The sequence below is a fragment of the Monodelphis domestica genome, chromosome 4 (assembly GCF_027887165.1).
Source record: "Monodelphis domestica isolate mMonDom1 chromosome 4, mMonDom1.pri, whole genome shotgun sequence".
NCBI lineage: Eukaryota > Metazoa > Chordata > Mammalia > Didelphimorphia > Didelphidae > Monodelphis > Monodelphis domestica.
The window spans coordinates 175,921,883-175,941,193 of record NC_077230.1 but is presented as its reverse complement, the minus strand read 5'-3'; the positions used below and the strand labels follow the sequence as shown (position 1 = coordinate 175,941,193).

Genomic DNA, 19,311 nt, shown 5'->3' with positions numbered 1-19,311 from the left:
CTAGTCTCTAAGACTCCTCTTCTCTATGTATACTTTTCTATTTGGTGACTTCATCAATTACAGTGAGTTTAATTGTCATCTCTATACAGATTATTCCCTGATATATACTTCCAGTCCTAGGATTTCTCCTTGGTTCTAGGAATACATCACCAGCTATCTTTTGGACAAATCATCTCAAACCCAGATTATCCCCCAAATAACTCATAATTCCATTCAAATCTACTCCTCTTCTAGATATTACTATTACTCTAGAAGGTACCACCACTCTTTCTGTTTCCCAAGTTTTCAACTTTAATATTTTCCTTGATTCTTCATTTTCTTGTACCTCACAAATACAATCAGTCACCAATCCTTATCCTCAACATTAGCTGAAGAAAAGAGAAAAACTGCTGAAGAGATTTTAATTTTGTTTCTTTTTTTGACTTTCAGGTATTTGTAGTACCTCAACATTTTTTTTTCTGGGAGACTTGACAAATATATCAATGGTAACTTTGGAGAAAGATGCAATTTAGTGATGAGATTGGAAACTAGGTTGCAAATGGTTGAGAAGGGAATGAAAGGAAATGGAGGGGTAGTTTGGTCATGAAACATAGAAGGAATAAGTCAGAGATTGAAGGGGTGATAGAGGGTAGTGAAGAATTTTTTAAGTTGAAAAGACTTGGGCATTTATGAAGGTATCAGAGATGGAACCAGTATATGAGGAGAAATTAGTTATAAGACCAGGGTGCAGAATGATTGTAAAGTCAGCCTCCTAGAAATTTTAAAAAGAGATAGCTGTGATCAATGGGAGAAGTCTCTTTTTCAGATATAGGAATAGAACAGAAGAAAATGGAGGGGCAAGGTCAATGGGTTTTGAGATGGGGAAAGAGTAGAGGCACTTATAGTAATGGGTTCTATTTTCTCAGTAAAGTCTGTAGCATGAAGGAAAGCTTGAGATAGAAAGAGAATCTTGTAGAATGGTTGGGTCAATAAATGCCTGCTAAGCATGTTCTCAAGGGCTTCAGCACCACTTCATTTGACCCATTCAAGGCAGCAAGATTGCCTAGGAAAAGATGAAGCTATGCACTTGGCCTGGTATAGGATAAGAGCATTTATTTGAAAGCAATTACTATTGCTTTTTCAGGACACAAGAAATGCATTTATAATCCAAGATCCTTGTTTATAATTTCCCATTTAGTTATTGGTCCTCCTTGTAGCTTTGTTGAGCTCATTCAGTCTAGAGAACTTTGCAGCAATCCAAGTGAGCCCTGAATCCAATAATCTCCAGCTTGCAATGGCAGGGGTTCAAAAAGGAATATATTATGTGAAATGAACTTTATTTGACCTTGTTGCAAAAGGGTTTTCTATAAAGCACAGAATTACAAATGATATCCAAAGAGTGAAAAACCTAAATATGGAGAAGAAGAATTTCATATCCAACCATAGTTAATAAAATTAAGAAAAAATTCCAGAATGATAAAGATCTCATCATCAAAGATAAAGGGCTTGGCAAAACTCAAAACCAATTCATTGGTCCTATTAAAGGCAGCAGAATTGTCTAAGAAAAGATTCAGCTGTGGAGTATGCACTTGGCTTAGTATAGGAAAAGAGAACTATAAATTATAGTTTGAAGGGACTTAAGAGGCCCAAAACACTTACCCAAAGGTGATGAATCTGAAATCCAGAGAGATTAAGGTATTTGTCTAGGTTCAGGCAGCTAGGAATTATCTGAGGGGATTTTGAACCCAAGTCTTCGAGATTCAAAAGCCAGCCTTCTATCATGGCCCTTGACCTGGCGTCTGATGCCCTAGTTAGTACTCATCGAGATCATTATGGCTTATTACTGTTTTTACGAATGTGGTTTCTGGAGTATTCAGAACTCTTAAATATCATACTTTGAACATATGTGTTATGCACATATTATATATGTGTGTGTCTCCCTGCATAGAGCAAATAGATTTGATTTCATTTTTTTTATTTTTTCCTGTATTTTCCTGTATATTTCCTGTATCTGCAGCAATCATTTATTTAAAAGCAATTACTGTTGTTTTTTCAGAAAACAAGAGGTGCATTTATAATCCAAGAGCCTTGTTTTTAATTTCCCATTTAGTTACTGGTCCTCTTTGTGGCTTTGTTGAGCTCATTCAGTCCAGAGAACTTTGCAGCAATCCAAGTGAGCCCTGAATCCAATAATCTCCAGCTTGCAATGGCAAGGATTCAAAAAGGAATATATTATGTGAAACGAACTTTATTTGACCTTGTTGCAAAAGGGTTTTCTAAGAAGCAGATGATTTCAAATGATATCCAAGGAGAGGAAAACCTAAATTTGGAAAAGAGAAATCATACAATTAATGGCATGAGCAAAAAAATCTGGGAGAGTCAAGATAGACTCCATAGCAATGGATGCCGCTTGGAGAAATATGTGAGGGATAAAAGTCATTTTCCTTCACTCGTTCCTAATTCTAATTACTCAACATTAGCACCAATTGCTTTGGGAGAATCTGATTTTGAAAATGTCATCAAAGAAGCTAGGAATGAATTGGACATTGGCAGCAGCAAAGAGGTAACAAACATTACAGGATTTTATATTTATAATTTTTTATTATTATCATTTAACATAGGTAAGCAATGTGGTTTCAAGTCCAAAGTTGAAAACTCCTTTTTAACATCAGAAAATTTCAAGGACTACATATTTTATAATAGTTACACTACTTATAGTCATCATGAAAAAGTAAATGTTGACTTAATGGCCCACAACTGTATTTTCCTATTTCAGAATCCCTCAAGAAAATAATATCTTCAAGAAAAACAGATTGGCAACAGTTTAGCAGCTAACGCCCTTAGGAAATTGATTGGGGCATTCAAATGTTAAATGGCTTGCCCTAGGACATGTAGCCTTACAGGGTTAAATTAAATTAAGAGATTAAATTAAATTCTGGTCATCCTGTCACAGAAGACTCCTCCTCTCTCTCCTCTACTCCATGCTGCTTCTCAATAGATCTCTGACAAAATATTATAAATTCAGTGATGGTATATATTCTGGAAACCATGGTCTAGGGACCAATTAAAAATGAAAAAAAAAACATTCTTAATTTAAGGCTATAGATTTGGCCCTCAGGTCAACCTTTATTCAAAATAATTGGTATTTAATCAATAATACATACATATGAAAAACATACTTGATCAAAAGAACTGAGTCATGATATATATTATATTAGAGCTAAAAAAAATTCAAAATGACAGTGTTAATGTGTATGACCCTTGAAATGATGCATGGACTCCTCAGGAATCCATGGCCCAAGGTGGGGAACCACTGTTACAATTTAAAAAACAACAACAACAACAAAACAAAACTGCTCCTTTGGTTGTTGAAATCTTTATTATAGAGCTGATTTTTAGTGTGATTTTATGGAAGTCTTTTAATTTAATATGGGCTTTCAATTATGGGTTGTACTTTCTACTCTTCTGCTAATATGGAAGGTTATGAGTATGGAACACTACATTTAAAATCAGATTTTATTGATTTATTGGCTAATTTTGAAGATTCATGGTCTATGTGAATCATGACCTTGGAGACAAAAAGAATTAGGTGGGACTAGTGATAACTCCATGCTGTCACCAAATCCAGTGAATAGGTATGAGGGAAAGAAAAATCAATTTTAAACCCACCTTTAAGATTGGGGTATTTTTTTTATCATAATGTGTACTTCTGTGTTTTGTGCCAAATTTCAATTATTAATATTTTGGCTATATTTCTCATTTTTAAAAATATAAATTGGCATTATAATATACTTCAGTCAATCAAAAGATTAAAGCTTCTTTTTCTTGGGGGATGGGCATGTTTTTTAGAACCTCCCCCAAAATAGTTCCTCTGAAGATAGCATGATTCCCATCCTTGCCTCTGGAGAAGGAGAACAGGCAGTGAATAAATCTCTGAAATCAGATGAACCAGGGGCCTGTTTTACATATGGTGAGTGAACCAAAGATTCCCACATCTAATATTTTTACTATTGTTTTAAACTTCTTTTCAATCTTAGAAATAATAAAATGTGTATATGTGCAATTTAAACCATTCATTACTATTCTAGCACCATGACTATATAGGCAATATCATTTAGAATCATATAAACAAAAATATTTTAATAATAAAATGATTAAACAAAAATGGAGAAGAAAATGTAAAGTTTTACTATCAAAAACAACTGATCTAAAAATAAAAACAGAAGAGAAAAAAATTTAGATTATTTGCTTGTTACATTAAAGTTCCTAGGTCCCTTGCTCCCTCTCATACATTAGAGAAAGCGTCACTTAACAAAAAGATGTGTGTGTGTATACTCTCAGTCTTCCTAACTTTTCTTGACTTTTCCTTTACTTTTGTGTCTATCCCTAAGTCAGCTTTAAATATCTTATTTTGAGCCTACATTTCACAGCTGCACAAAGTAAGTTCAATTTTTTCCCTTTAAAAATAAATAGAACACCACTTTTTGTTTTTCTTTTTTTTTTATTTTTAATTAGTCAATTTAGAACACTTTTCCTTGGTTACAAGAATTGTATTCTATCCCTCCCTCCCCTACCCCACCCTTCCTGTAGCCCACGCACAATTCCACTGAGTATTACATGTGTCCTTGATCAGAACCTATTTCCATGTTGTTGATGTTTGCACTAGGATGTTCATTTAGAGTCTACTTCCCCAACCATATCCCCTCGAACCCATGTAATCAAGCAGTTGTTTTTCTTCTGTTTCTACTCCCACAGTTTTTCCTCTGAATGTGGAGAGCATTTTTTCTCATAGTTCCCTTCAAGTTGTTCAAGAACACTGTATTGCCACTAATGGAGAAGTCCATTACATTCGATTGTGCCACAGTGTATCAGTCTCTGTGTACAATGTTCTTCTGGTTCTGCTCCTTTCGCTCTGCATCACTTCCTGGAGGTTGTTCCAGTCTCCATGGAATTCCTCCAGTTCATTATGCCTTTGAGCACAATAGTATTCCATCACCAACAGATACCACAATTTGTTCAGCCATTCCCCAATTGAAGGGCATCCCCTCATTTTGCAATTTTTTGCCACCACAGAGAGCTCAGATATGAATATTCTTGTACATGTATTTTTCCTAATTATCTCTTTGAGGTACAAACCCAGCAGTGCTATGGCTGGATCAAAGGGCAGACAGTCTTTTAGTGCCCTTTGGGCATAGTTCCAAATTGCCCTCTAGAATGGTTGGGTCAATTCACAACTCCACCAGCAATGAATTAATGTCCCTACTTTGCCACATCCTCTCCAGCATTCATTACTTTCCACTGTGAACACCACAGTTTTTAATCTTAGTGGCTGGATCCTGAGCCCCCCCACTGGAAAAACTGTTCTCAAACCCCTCTCCTCTCTCACAAACAACCCAATTAGCCGAACCTCAGGTTTTCATCTGGGGAGGTTTCTTTCTTGCAGATACTTTGCTGGTTTGATTTACTGGCAGCAAAAATGCTATTTCTTACTTAGCTGTGAGGGCAAAAACCTGGGGAAAAAGCTTTCACTCCCTCTTAAGAAGGGAAAAAATCCCACTGTCTCTAGGGTTAACTTAACTGAGAAGAAAATCTGGGGAAATCAGTCAGGAAGAGTAATATTAAAGTAACAACAACAACAAACTGGTCCTTTTTACCCTAAGAAGCTTTCACAGCCCAAATAAGGTAAAAAATAATTTGTAAAAATCTTTTTTGCCCCAGACCATACAAAAAAAAGTGGCCTAGAAGCTGCTTCCTTGAAGCAAGTGGCAGAAACACATGGTTCTAGAGGTTTACTCTGAAGGGGGAATCAGCTGTTTCCCATTGCCCCTCCTATAATTAGCCTTCAACAAAATATTTCCTCTCCTGCCCTCCAACCAAGGAGTTAATTAAATCAAGATGTGACATCCTTAAAGCAACCACACCCTTCCATTTAATTTTCATTCCCTGATTTTAACCCCTAACCAGTATCACCATCTACTGACAAAACCCCAAATTATAAGCAATTTAACAAATAAAATAATAAATTTTTTAAATGGATGATACTGTTAGTCTTGAAATTTCTCAGACTTGTGAATGTTAAAAAATTCCCCATTGGGGAATTCTCCATTGGGACAATTCCCTATTAGGGACCATTCCCCATCTAAAATGTGAGAACTCTACTTAGATCAGAAATGGGAAGACCTCTACTCCACCCGTACTTAAGACTGCTTTAGGGAAGAAAACTCCTTGCAGAACAATGAAAAGTACTTAAACCCATACTTATAATAAGGCAAAAAGGGTGCTAAGTACCTATAAAGGTCAAGCAACTTGTGAATTTACAAGGAACAAAGAACTGAGAAACTTACTCAGAGCTTTCCTGGTGTGATTTACTCAAAAATCCACACCTTCTTAGGTGTGGACTAAGAATGGTCTGTCCTTTGAAAAACGTCTACTGTGATTGGTGGATGTAAGAATTTAGGGAAGGCGACAAAGGAGAAAATGCCCTATATAAGGAGATGAGAAATCTGAGTACAGAACAGTCAGCTGGAAAAGGCTGAATTGAAGGAGGCAGCTGGCCAAGGCTGCCTTGAAGGGTCTCTCTCTCAGGACTCTCTAGGCGACATTGGACACATTCAGATTCAGGCATTGAGCTGGTGGAGTCAGCTGAGATGGAGCTGGCCTGTGTAAAGATTAAAATTTAGGGGAGATGGGGAGACTGAGGCAGGTAGAAATTAGTTTCTCTCTGCAAGGAGTATTATATTTTTTAGAGGTTTATTAAAGGTTAAAGATTAAAAATATACAAGTAAGAAACATGTGCCTAGGCCAGAGGCCTAGACAAAATAACCTCACATCACATAAGAGACGCTCCTGCTGCAAAACGGCCATCCCAAAAGCCCTCAAAAGCCTTTTCCTCAGTTTAAATCCCTTCTCAATCTCGGCCCAGGTGAGATTACAAGGCATTCTGGGGAAGTGGAGCAAAGGCTCATGGGGATTGTAGTCCTGTATTCGAGTCTATTTTTCACACCTGATGTCACTAGAATCCTTGCTTAGACAGATCTTGTGGTGAGTGATAAAAGACTGACTGATCTCTCTCTCTCTTTTTTTTTTAATATATTTTATTTGATCATTTCCAAGCATTATTCGTTAAAGACATAGATCATTTTCTTTTCCTCCCCCCCACCCCCCATAGCCGATGTGTAAGTCCATTGGGCATTAGATGTTTTCTTGATTTGAACCCATTGCTTTGTTGATAGTATTTGCATTAGAGTGTTCATTTAGAGTCTCTCCTCTGTCCTGTCCCCTCAACCTCTGTATTCAGGCAGTTGCTTTTTCTCGGTGTTTCCACTCCCATAGTTTATCCTTTGCTTATGAATGGTGTTTTTTTCTCCTGGATCCCTGCAAGTTGTTCAGGGACATTACACCGCCACTAATGGAGAAGTCCATTACGTTCAATTATACCACAGTGTATTAGTCTCTGTGTACAATGTTCTCCTGGTTCTGCTCCTCTCACTCAGCATCACTTCCTGGAGGTTGTTCCAGTCTCCATGGAATTCCTCCACTTTATTATTCCTTTTAGCACAATAGTACTCCATCACCAACATATACCACAGTTTGTTCAGCCATTCCCCAATTGATGGGCATCCCCTCGTTTTCCAGTTTTGGGCCACCACAAAGAGCGCAGCTATGAATATTTTTGTACAAGTCTTTGTGTCCATTATCTCTTTGGGGTACAGACCCAGCAGTGCTATGGCTGGGTCAAAGGGTAGATATTCTTTTGTCGCCCTTTGGGCATAGTTCCAAATTGCCCTCCAGAATGGTTGGATCAGTTCACAACTCCACCAGCAATGAATTAATGTCCCTACTTTGCCACATCCCCTCCAGCATTCATTACTTTCCTTTGCTGTTATGTTAGCCAATCTGCTAGGTGTGAGGTGATACCTCAGAGTTGTTTTGATTTGCATCTCTCTGATTATAAGAGATGTAGAACACTTCTTCATGTGCTTGTTAATAGTTTTGATTTCTTTATCTGAGAACTGCCTATCCATTTCCCTTGCCCATTTATCAATTGGAGAATGGCTTGATTTTTTGTACAATTGATTTAGCTCATTATAAATATGAGTAATTAAACCTTTGTCAGAGGTTTCTATGAAGATTTTTTCCCAATTTGTTGTTTCCCTTCTGATTTTAGTTATATTGGTTTTGTTTGTACAAAAGCTTTTTAGTTTGATGTAGTCAAAATTATTTATTTTATATTTTGTGATTCTTTCTATATCTTGCTTGGTTTTAAAGCCTTTCCCCTCCCAAAGGTCTGACATGTATACTATTCTGTGTTTACCCAATTTACTTATGGTTTCCTTCTTTATGTTTAAGTCACTCACCCACTTTGAATTTATCTTGGTGTAGGGTGTGAGGTGTTGATCTATTCCTAGTCTCTCCCACACTGTCTTCCAATTTTCCCAACAGTTTTTATCGAATAGTGGATTTTTGTCCCAAAAGCTGGGATCTTTGGGTTTATCGTATACTGTCTTGCTGAGGTCACTTTCCCCCAGTCTATTCCACTGATCTTCCTTTCTGTTTCTTAGCCAGTACCAAATTGTTTTGATGACTGCTGCTTTTTAATATAGTTTTAGGTCAGGGACTGCAAGGCCCCCATCATATGTGTTTTTTTTCATTATTTCCCTGGATATCCTTGATCTTTTGTTCTTCCAAATGAACTTTGTTATGGTTTTTTCTAAATCAGTGAAGAAGTATTTTGGTAGTTCAATGGGTATGGCACTAAATAGATAAATAAGTTTGGGTAGGATGGTCATTTTTATTATATTGGCTCGTCCTATCCATGAGCAGTTAATGTTTTTCCATTTGTTCAAGTCTAGTTTTAGTTGTGTGGCGAGTGTTTTGTAGTTGTGTTCATATAGTTCCTGTGTTTGTCTTGGGAGGTAGATTCCTAGGTATTTTATTTTGTCTAAGGTGATTTTGAATGGGATTTCTCTTTCTAGTTCTTGCTGCTGAGCTGTGTTGGAGATATATAGAAAAGTTGATGATTTATGTGGGTTTATTTTGTATCCTGCAACTTTGCTAAAGTTGTTGATTATTTCAATTAGCTTTTTGGTTGAATCTCTAGGATTCTTTAAGTAGACTATCATGTCATCCGCAAAGAGTGATAACTTGGTCTCCTCCTTGCCTATTTTGATGCCTTCAATTCCTTTATCTTCTCTAATTGCTACTGCTAGTGTTTCTAGTACAATGTCAAATAGTAGAGGTGATAATGGGCATCCTTTTTTCACTCCTGATTTATTGGGAATGCATCTAGTTTATCCCCATTGCAGATGATATTAGCTGTTGGTTTTAGATATATACTGTTTATTATTTTTAGGAATGACCCTTCTATTCCTATGCTTTCTAGTGTTTTTAATAGGAATGGGTGTTGTATTCTATCAAAGGCTTTTTCTGCATCTATTGAGATAATCATGTGGTTCTTGCTAGTTTGCTTGTTGATGTGGTCAATTATGTGGATGGTTTTCCTAATGTTGAACCAGCCCTGCATCCCTGGTATGAATCCTATTTGATCATGGTGAATGATCCTTCTGATCACTTGCTGGAGTCTTTTTGCTAGTATCCTATTTAAGATTTTTGCATCTATATTCATTAGGGAGATTGGCCTATAGTTTTCTTTCTCTGTTTTTGACCTGCCTGGTTTTGGAATCAGTACCATGTTTGTGTCATAAAAGGAGTTTGGTAGAACTCCCTCTTTGCTTATTATGTCAAATAGTTTGTATAGTATTGGGATTAACTGTTCTCTGAATGTTTGATAGAATTCACAGGTGAATCCATCAGGCCCTGGGGATTTTTTCTTAGGAAGTTCTTTGATGGCTTGTTGGATTTCAATTTCTGATATGGGATTATTTAAGAATTCTATTTCCTCTTCTGTTAGTCTAGGCAGTTTGTATTTTTGTATATATTCATCCATTTCTCCTAAATTGGTGTATTTATTGCCATATAATTGGGCAAAGTAATTTCTAATGATTGCCTTAATTTCCTCCTCATTGGAGGTGCTGTCCCCCTTTTCATCTTTAATGCTGTGAATTTGCTTTTCTTCCTTCCTTTTTTTAATTAGATTGACCAGTACTTTGTCTATTTTGTTTGTTTTTTCAAAGTACCAGCTTCATGTCTTATTTATTAAATCAATAGTTCTATCACTTTCGATTTTATTAATTTCTCCCTTAATTTTTAGGATTTCTAATTTGGTTTTCTGCTGGGGGTTTTTAATTTGATCGCTTTCGAGTTTTTTCAATTGCATTTCCAATTGATTGATCTCTGCTCTCCCTTGTTTGTTAATATAAGCATTCAGGGATATGAATTTGCCTCTGATTACCACTTTGGCTGCATCCCAAAAGGTTTGAAAGGATGTCTCGCCATTGTCATTTTCCTCGATGAAATTATTAATTGTTTCTATGATTTCTTCTTTAACTAAACGGTTTTGGAGTATCATATTGTTTAATTTCCAATTGGTTTTAGATTTGGTTTTCCATGTACCATTACTAATCATTATTTTTATTGCCTTGTGATCTGAGAAGGCTGCATTCATTATTTCTGCTTTTTTGTATTTGTGTGCTATGTTTCTGTGACCTAATGTATGGTCAATTTTTGTGAATGTGCCATGTGGTGCTGAGAAGAAGGTGTATTCCTTTTTATCCCTATTTATTTTTCTCCATATGTCTATTAATTCTAATTTTTCTAAGATTTCATTCACTTCTTTTACCTCTTTCTCATTTATTTTTTGATTTGATTTATCTAAATTTGATAATGGTTGGTTTAAGTCTCCCACTAGTATGGTTTTATTGTCTATTTCTTCCTTCAATTCTCCTAGTTTCTCCATTAGAAATTTGGGTGCTATATTATTTGGTGCATACATGTTGATTAATGATATTTCCTCATTGTCTAGAGTCCCTTTTAACAAAATATAATTACCTTCCCTATCCCTTTTGATCAGGTCTATTTTGCATTGGCTTTATCAGATATCATGATTACCACTCCTGCCTTCTTTCTATCAGTTGAGGCCCAGAAGGTCTTACTCCATCCTTTAATTCTGACCTTGTGGGTGTCAACCTGCCTCAGCTGTGTTTCTTGAAGACAACATATGGTAGGGTTTTGGATTCTAATTCATTCTGCTATTCATCTATGTTTTATGGGTGAGTTCATCCCATTCACATTCAAAGTTATGATTGTCATTTGTGGACTCCCTGGCATTTTGATAGCCTTCCCTAATTCTAACCTTTTCTTCTTCGGCTCTACCATTTAGTCCAGTGATTTACTTTGAATCAGTCCCCCTTGACCCCTCCCTTGATGTTTCCCTTTTTAGTACCTCCCTTTTTGTTCCCTCCCCCTCCCCCCTCTCTTTCCCTCCCTTTTTGTTCTCCCTCTCCCCCTCCCCCCCTTGGTTTTCCCTTCTCCTTACCCTTGTTGGGTAAGATAGAATTCAAGATCCCAATGGATCTGGATGTTTTTCCCTCTCAGAGTTGATTTCCCTGAGATTGAGGTTTAAGTAAAAAAAAAAACCCTCTCTTCCTCTCCTTCTTATAGGAGTTTTCTTCCCCTCCCCTTCCCATGTGAATCTTTGTGTGAGAACAATTATTCTATTTGGTCTTTCTTTACCCCCTATTTATACGTTACATTTTCCCCACATATTAGTATACATAGATTAATATAAATGTAGTCCTTATAGAAGAGAGTTTGAGTAAAAGAAGAAGATAACATTTTTCCCCTTTCCTTAATATTTACCTTTTCAGGTATTCCTTGCTCTTTGATTTTCGGTATCAAACTTTCCACAGAGCTCTGGTCTTTTCTTTGCAAAAAGTTGGAAGTCTTCTATTTTGTTGAATGCCCATACTTTCCCTTGGAAGTATATAGTCAGTTTTGCTAGGTAGCTGATTCTTGGTTGAAGACCCAGCTCTCTTGCCTTTCTGAAGATCATGTTCCATGCCTTACGATCATTCAGAGTAGAACTTGCAAGGTCTTGTGTGATCCTGATTGGCATTCCATTATATCTAAATTGTCTTTTTCTGGCTTCCTGTAGGATTTTTTCTTTTGTTTGATAGCTTTGGAATTTGGCGATTACATTCCTGGGAGTTGTCTTTTGGGGGTTTAGTGTAGAAGGTGTTCTGTGAGCTCTGTCAGTGGCTGTATTGCCCCCTTGTTCTAGAATCTCTGGGCAATTTTCTTTGATTATATCTTGTATCACCATGTCCAGTTTGGTGTTTATTCTGGCTTTTCTGGGAGTCCAATTATTCTTAAATTCTCTCTTCTCCCTCTATTTTCCAGATCTCTCACCTTGTCGGTGAGATATTTTATGTTCTCTTCTAATTTCTTGGTGTTTTGGCTTTGCTTTATTAGTTCTTGCTTTAAAGCCTGGTTTTCTTTTACAGTTTGGTCAAACTGGTTTTGTAGATGCGTGAATTTCTTTTGCATTATTTCCCACTTTTCCTCCCAGAAGGCTTCCAGCTTTTTGGTCATTTCTGATTCAAATTCTTCATGGGTTTGTGGAGAGTTTCCATTTCCTTTGGAAGATTTTGGAGCATTTTCTTGTATATCTTCTTCTATCTGCTCTGTATTTTGTATTTTGGCTCCATAGAAATGTGTCCAAAGTCGCCCCTTTCTTCTTATTTTTCTTGGTATTTTGGGGCTTCTGTGCTTCTGTGGAGTTTGCCATCTCTGAATGTGGAGGATTAGCTTTTCTTATCTCTGTCTGGTGTTCAGAGGCTTTAGTCCTGGGCAGATTGTCGGTTCTATGAGCTTTCCCTGGGTTAAACTGAATATGCCTCACTGGAACTGGAGTGGAAGGGTCGGACCACGAGGCCACACTCTCCCCCAGGCTCTCTGGGTTGGTTGCTTTCCGGAAGTTGCCTTCAGAATAGCTGGCCGTGAGGCTGTTTCGTCGGCCTGCGGGGGGATGGGCTGCAGCTTCCCCAAGCTCCGAGGGCAGGGACTTTCACTGAGACTTGGATAGCAGGATCCAGCCCGTGAGGCTGTCTTGCCTGCCCTGAGGGTTGCTGTTGTTTGACCCTGCTCTCTGCAGGGGGAGCTCCAGGCAGTGACTTTCACTGGGACTCAGATAGAAGGCCCTGAGGGTTGCTGTTGTTTCGACCCTGCTCTCTGCCGGGGGAGCTCCGAGGGCAATGACTTTCACTGGGACTTGGATAGAAGGCCCTGAGGGTTGTTGTTCCGAGGACCCTGCTCTCTGAGCCGGGCCGGGCTGTGGCTTCCCGGAGCCTTGGACTCTGCGCTCCTACCCCTTAGGTCCGAGTGATCTCGGGTTCTGGCTTTTGAGTGGGGCCGTACCTTTTGATCCGGGTCCAGGTCCAGGAGGAGGGTTCCCAGGGTCTGTGCTGTTGATCGTTTTGAATTTCGGCGCCTTAGGAGCTTATAGTTTGAGATCGGTCGGGAAGGGTTTTCCGGAGATCTGAACTTTAGCTTTCTCTAAGCCGCCATCTTAATCGGAAGTTGATCTCTCTCTCTTAAGACTCAGGTCTAGGCCATGTTGGCTCAAGGCCCTTCATACTTATTCCTTTCTTACTCTTTCTTTCTTTAATTCCTCATTGTATTATTAATTAAAATCTCTATAAAACCCAGTTGACTTGGGTATATTTATAATTGGGAATATTTCCCTGGCAACCACTTTATATATTGATTTAAAATAAGACACTGTGGTGAAAACATATTTCCTGCGGTCACAATTTACTCACCCACTCTTATATCTATCACAATTTATATATTCAACCATTTTAACTCTTACAGTTTATGACATCCCACTCTTTTAAATGCCACAATACTCTACATGAAAGTCTTCTGCCTTTTGCCCAATTGGGAACCATAAAAGTTTCAGAATGCTTCCTATTCTTTATGTTCTTAGGTAATTTAATTTTTCTATTCCTAAATGTTGTGACAAGAAATGCTAACATACGAAAAATTAAAGCTGAAATGCAGGTGGATCAGCAAAATCAATTTGACAATTTCAAATACTTCTTATATAGTCTCCTGATATGAGATTTAAAATGGTTGAGGTCAGTTTGAGAAAGAAAGACCAAATAGAATAATCATTCTCACACAAAGATTCACATGGGAAGGGGAGGGGAAGAAAACTCCTATAAGAAGGAGAGGAAGAGAGGGGGGGGGGTTACTTAAACCTCAATCTCAGGGAAATCAGCTCTGAGAGGGAAAAACCTCCAGATCCATTGGGATCTTGAATTCTATCTTACCCAACAAGGGTAAGGAGAAGGGAAAACCAAGGGGGGGAGGGGGAGAGGGAGAACAAAAAGGGAGGGTAAGAGAGGGGGGAGGGGGAGGGAACAAAAAGGGAGGGACTAAAAAAGGGAAATATCAAGGGAGGGGACAAGGGGGACTGTTTCAAAGTAAATCACTGGACTAAAAGGTAGAGCCGAAGAAGAAAAGGTTAGAATTAGGGAAGGCAATCAAAATGCCAGGGAGTCCACAAATGACAATCATAACTTTGAACGTGAATGGGATGAACTCACCCATAAAACGTAGACGAATAGCAGAATGGATTAGAATCCAAAACCCTACCATATGTTGTCTTCAAGAAACACACATGAGGCGGGTTGACACCCACAAGGTCAGAATTAAAGGATGGAGTAAGACCTTCTGGGCTTCAACTGATAGAAAGAAGGCAGGAGTGGTAATCATGATATCTGATAAAGCCAATGCAAAAATAGACCTGATCAAAAGGGATAGGGAAGGTAATTATATTTTGTTAAAAGGGACTATAGACAATGAGGAAATATCATTAATCAATATGTATGCACCAAATAATATAGCACCCAAATTTCTAATGGAGAAACTAGGAGAATTGAAGGAAGAAATAGACAATAAAACCATACTAGTGGGAGACTTAAACCAACCATTATCAAATTTAGATAAATCAAATCAAAAAATAAATAAGAAAGAGGTAAAAGAAGTGAATGAAATCTTAGAAAAATTAGAATTAATAGACATATGGAGAAAAATAAATAGGGATAAAAAGGAATACACCTTCTTCTCAGCACCACATGGCACATTCACAAAAATTGACCATACATTAGGTCACAGAAACATAGCACACAAATGCAGAAAAGCAGAAATAATGAATGCAGCCTTCTCAGATCACAAGGCAATAAAAATAATGATTAGTAATGGTACATGGAAAACCAAATCTAAAACCAATTGGAAATTAAACAATATGATACTCCAAAACCGTTTAGTTAAAGAAGAAATCATAGAAACAATTAATAATTTCATCGAGGAAAATGACAATGGCGAAACATCCTTCCAAACCTTTTGGGATGCAGCCAAAGCGGTAATCAGAGGTAAATTCATATCCCTGAATGCTTATATTAACAAACAAGGGAGAGCAGAGATCAATCAATTGGAAATGCAAATGAAAAAACTGGAAAGCGATCAAATTAAAAACCCCCAGCAGAAAACCAAATTAGAAATCCTAAAAATTAAGGGAGAAATTAATAAAATCGAAAGTGATAGAACTATTGATTTAATAAATGAGACAAGAAGCTGGTACTTTGAAAAAACAAACAAAATAGACAAGGTACTGGTCAATCTAGTTAAAAAAAGGAAGGAAGAAAAGCAAATTCACAGCATTAAAGATGAAAAGGGGGACAGCACCTCCAATGAGGAGGAAATTAAGGCAATCATTAGAAATTACTTTGCCCAATTATATGGCAATAAATACACCAATTTAGGAGAAATGGATGAATATATACAAAAATACAAACTGCCTAGACTAACAGAAGAGGAAATAGAATTCTTAAATAATCCCATATCAGAAATTGAAATCCAACAAGCCATCAAAGAACTTCCTAAGAAAAAGTCCCCAGGGCCTGATGGATTCACCTGTGAATTCTATCAAACATTCAGAGAACAGTTAATCCCAATACTTTACAAACTATTTGACATAATAAGCAAAGAGGGAGTTCTACCAAACTCCTTTTACGACACAAACATGGTACTGATTCCAAAACCAGGCAGGTCAAAAACAGAGAAAGAAAACTATAGGCCAATCTCCCTAATGAATATAGATGCAAAAATCTTAAATAGGATACTAGCAAAAAGACTCCAGCAAGTGATCAGAAGGATCATTCACCATGATCAAGTAGGATTCATACCAGGGATGCAGGGCTGGTTCAACATTAGGAAAACCATCCACATAATTGACCACATCAACAAGCAAACTAGCAAGAATCACATGATTATTTCAATAGATGCAGAAAAAGCCTTTGATAAAATACAACACCCATTCCTATTAAAAACACTAGAAAGCATAGGAATAGAAGGGTCATTCCTAAAAATAATAAACAGTATATATCTAAAACCAACAGCTAATATCATCTGCAATGGGGATAAACTAGATGCATTCCCAATAAGATCAGGAGTGAAACAAGGATGCCCATTATCACCTCTACTATTTGACATTGTACTAGAAACACTAGCAGTAGCAATTAGAGAAGATAAAGGAATTGAAGGCATCAAAATAGGCAAGGAGGAGACCAAGTTATCACTCTTTGCGGATGACATGATGGTCTACTTAAAGAATCCTAGAGATTCAACCAAAAAGCTAATTGAAATAATCAACAACTTTAGCAAAGTTGCAGGATACAAAATAAACCCACATAAATCATCAGCTTTTCTATATATCTCCAACACAGCTCAGCAGCAAGAACTAGAAAGAGAAATCCCATTCAAAATCACCTTAGACAAAATAAAATACCTAGGAATCTACCTCCCAAGACAAACACAGGAACTATATGAACACAACTACAAAACACTCGCCACACAACTAAAACTAGACTTGAACAAATGGAAAAACATTAACTGCTCATGGATAGGACGAGCCAATATAATAAAAATGACCATCCTACCCAAACTTATTTATCTATTTAGTGCCATACCCATTGAACTACCAAAATACTTCTTCACTGATTTAGAAAAAACCATAACAAAGTTCATTTGGAAGAACAAAAGATCAAGGATATCCAGGGAAATAATGAAAAAAAACACATATGATGGGGGCCTGGCAGTCCCTGACCTAAAACTATATTACAAAGCAGCAGTCATCAAAACAATTTGGTACTGGCTAAGAAATAGAAAGGAAGATCAGTGGAATAGACTGGGGGAAAGCGACCTCAGCAAGACAGTATACGATAAACCCAAAGATCCCAGCTTTTGGGACAAAAATCCACTATTTCATAAAAACTGCTGGGAAAATTGGAAGACAGTGTGGGAGAGACTAGGAATAGATCAACACCTCACACCCTACACCAAGATAAATTCAAAATGGGTGAGTGACTTAAACATAAAGAAGGAAACCATAAGTAAATTGGGTAAACACAGAATAGTATACATGTCAGACCTTTGGGAGGGGAAAGGCTTTAAAACCAAGCAAGATATAGAAAGAATCACAAAATGTAAAATAAATAATTTTGACTACATCAAACTAAAAAGCTTTTGTACAAACAAAACCAATATAACTAAAATCAGAAGGGAAACAACAAATTGGGAAAAAATCTTCATAGAAACCTCTGACAAAGGTTTAATTACTCATATTTATAAAGAGCTAAATCAATTGTACACAAAATCAAGCCATTCTCCAATTGATAAATGGGCAAGGGAAATGGATAGGCAGTTCTCAGATAAAGAAATCAAAACTATTAACAAGCACATGAAGAAGTGTTCTACATCTCTTATAATCAGAGAGATGCAAATCAAAACAACTCTGAGGTATCACCTCACACCTAGCAGATTGGCTAACATAACAGCAAAGGAAAGTAATGAATGCTGGAGGGGATGTGGCAAAGTAGGGACATTAATTCATTGCTGGTGGAGCTGTGAACTGATCCAACCATTCTGGAGGGCAATTTGGAACTATGCCCAAAGGGCGACAAAAGAATATCTACCCTTTGACCCAGCCATAGCACTGCTGGGTCTGTACCCCAAAGAGATAATGGACACAAAGACTTGTACAAAAATATTCATAGCTGCGCTCTTTGTGGTGGCCCAAAACTGGAAAATGAGGGGATGCCCATCAATTGGGGAATGGCTGAACAAACTGTGGTATATGTTGGTGATGGAGTACTATTGTGCTAAAAGGAATAATAAAGTGGAGAAGTTCCATGGAGACTGGAACAACCTCCAGGAAGTGATGCAGAGCGAGAGGAGCAGAACCAGGAGAACATTGTACACAGAGACAAACACACTGTGGTATCATCGAACGTAATGGACTTCTCCATTAGTGGTGGTGTAATGTCCCTGAACAACTTGCAGGGACCCAGGAGAAAAAAACACCATTCATAAGCAAAGGATAAACTATGGGAGTGGAAACACCGAGAAAAAGCAACTGCCTGAATACAAAGATTGAGGGGACATGACAGAGGATAGACTCTAAATGAACACTCTAAGCAAATACTATCAACAAAGCAATGGGTTCAAATCAAGAAAACATCTAATGCCCAGTGGACTTACGCGTCGGCTATGGGGGGTTGGGGGGGGGGGAGGAAAAGAAAATGATCTATGTCTTTAACGAATAATGCTTGGAAATGACCAAATAAAATATATTTAAAAAAAATAAAATAAAAAAATAAAATGGTTGAGGTCTTAAACTGTAGTGATTAAAATAGTGGAAGATATAAATTGTGATACATATAAGAGAGGGTGAGTAAATTTGACCGCAGAAATATGTTTCACTACAGTGTCTTGGGTTTTAAAATCAAATATAAGGTGGTCACCAGGGAAATATTCCCAATTATTCAAATACCCAAGTCAATTGGGTTTTATAGAGATTTTTAATTAACAATACAATGAGTAATCAAAGAAAGAGAGAGAGAGAGTAAGAAAGGAATAAGTATGAAGGGCCTCAAGCCAATATGGCCTAGACCTGAGTCTTAAAAGAGAAATCAGTCAGTTTTTTTTAACACTCACCACAAGGTCTGACTAAACAAGGATACTAGTGACACCAGGCCAGCGTCCTTCCTCAAAGAGTCTTCCAGCCAGAGATTGTTTCAAAGGGCCTCTCTCTCAAGAGCCTCCAGAGCTCCTACCCCAGAGGGACAGAACCCCTCAGAGGAGCTCCTCAAGGAGCTCTCCTTCAGAATGAGAGTCAGAAATCGAGATTTTCTGGATGAGATCCAAGCTCTTATTTTTAAGGGCAAAATTTCCTGTCACCTCCCCTAAGTCCTTACATCTACCAATCACTGTAGATGTTTCTAAAGGACCTCCCATTTTGAATTCGCAGCTGAGTAGTTTTAATCTCTTTTATAAGTCAGAAAAAATGCTGCTGTATCGACAAATTTCGTT

The 19,311-nt window shown here is 37.5% G+C and overlaps 1 protein-coding gene across 1 annotated transcript in view; it reads left to right on the top strand.

The window, feature by feature from the left end:
• LOC100023497 (sodium channel protein type 9 subunit alpha-like) overlaps positions 1-19,311 on the top strand; it is a 162,581-nt gene that overhangs the window by 97,371 nt on the left and 45,899 nt on the right. Inside the window, exons 16-17 of the mRNA XM_056793975.1 lie at positions 2,090-2,542; positions 3,829-3,949. Of these exons, the coding sequence (XP_056649953.1) occupies positions 2,090-2,542; positions 3,829-3,949 (574 nt within the window). The remainder of the gene's footprint in view (positions 1-2,089; positions 2,543-3,828; positions 3,950-19,311) is intronic.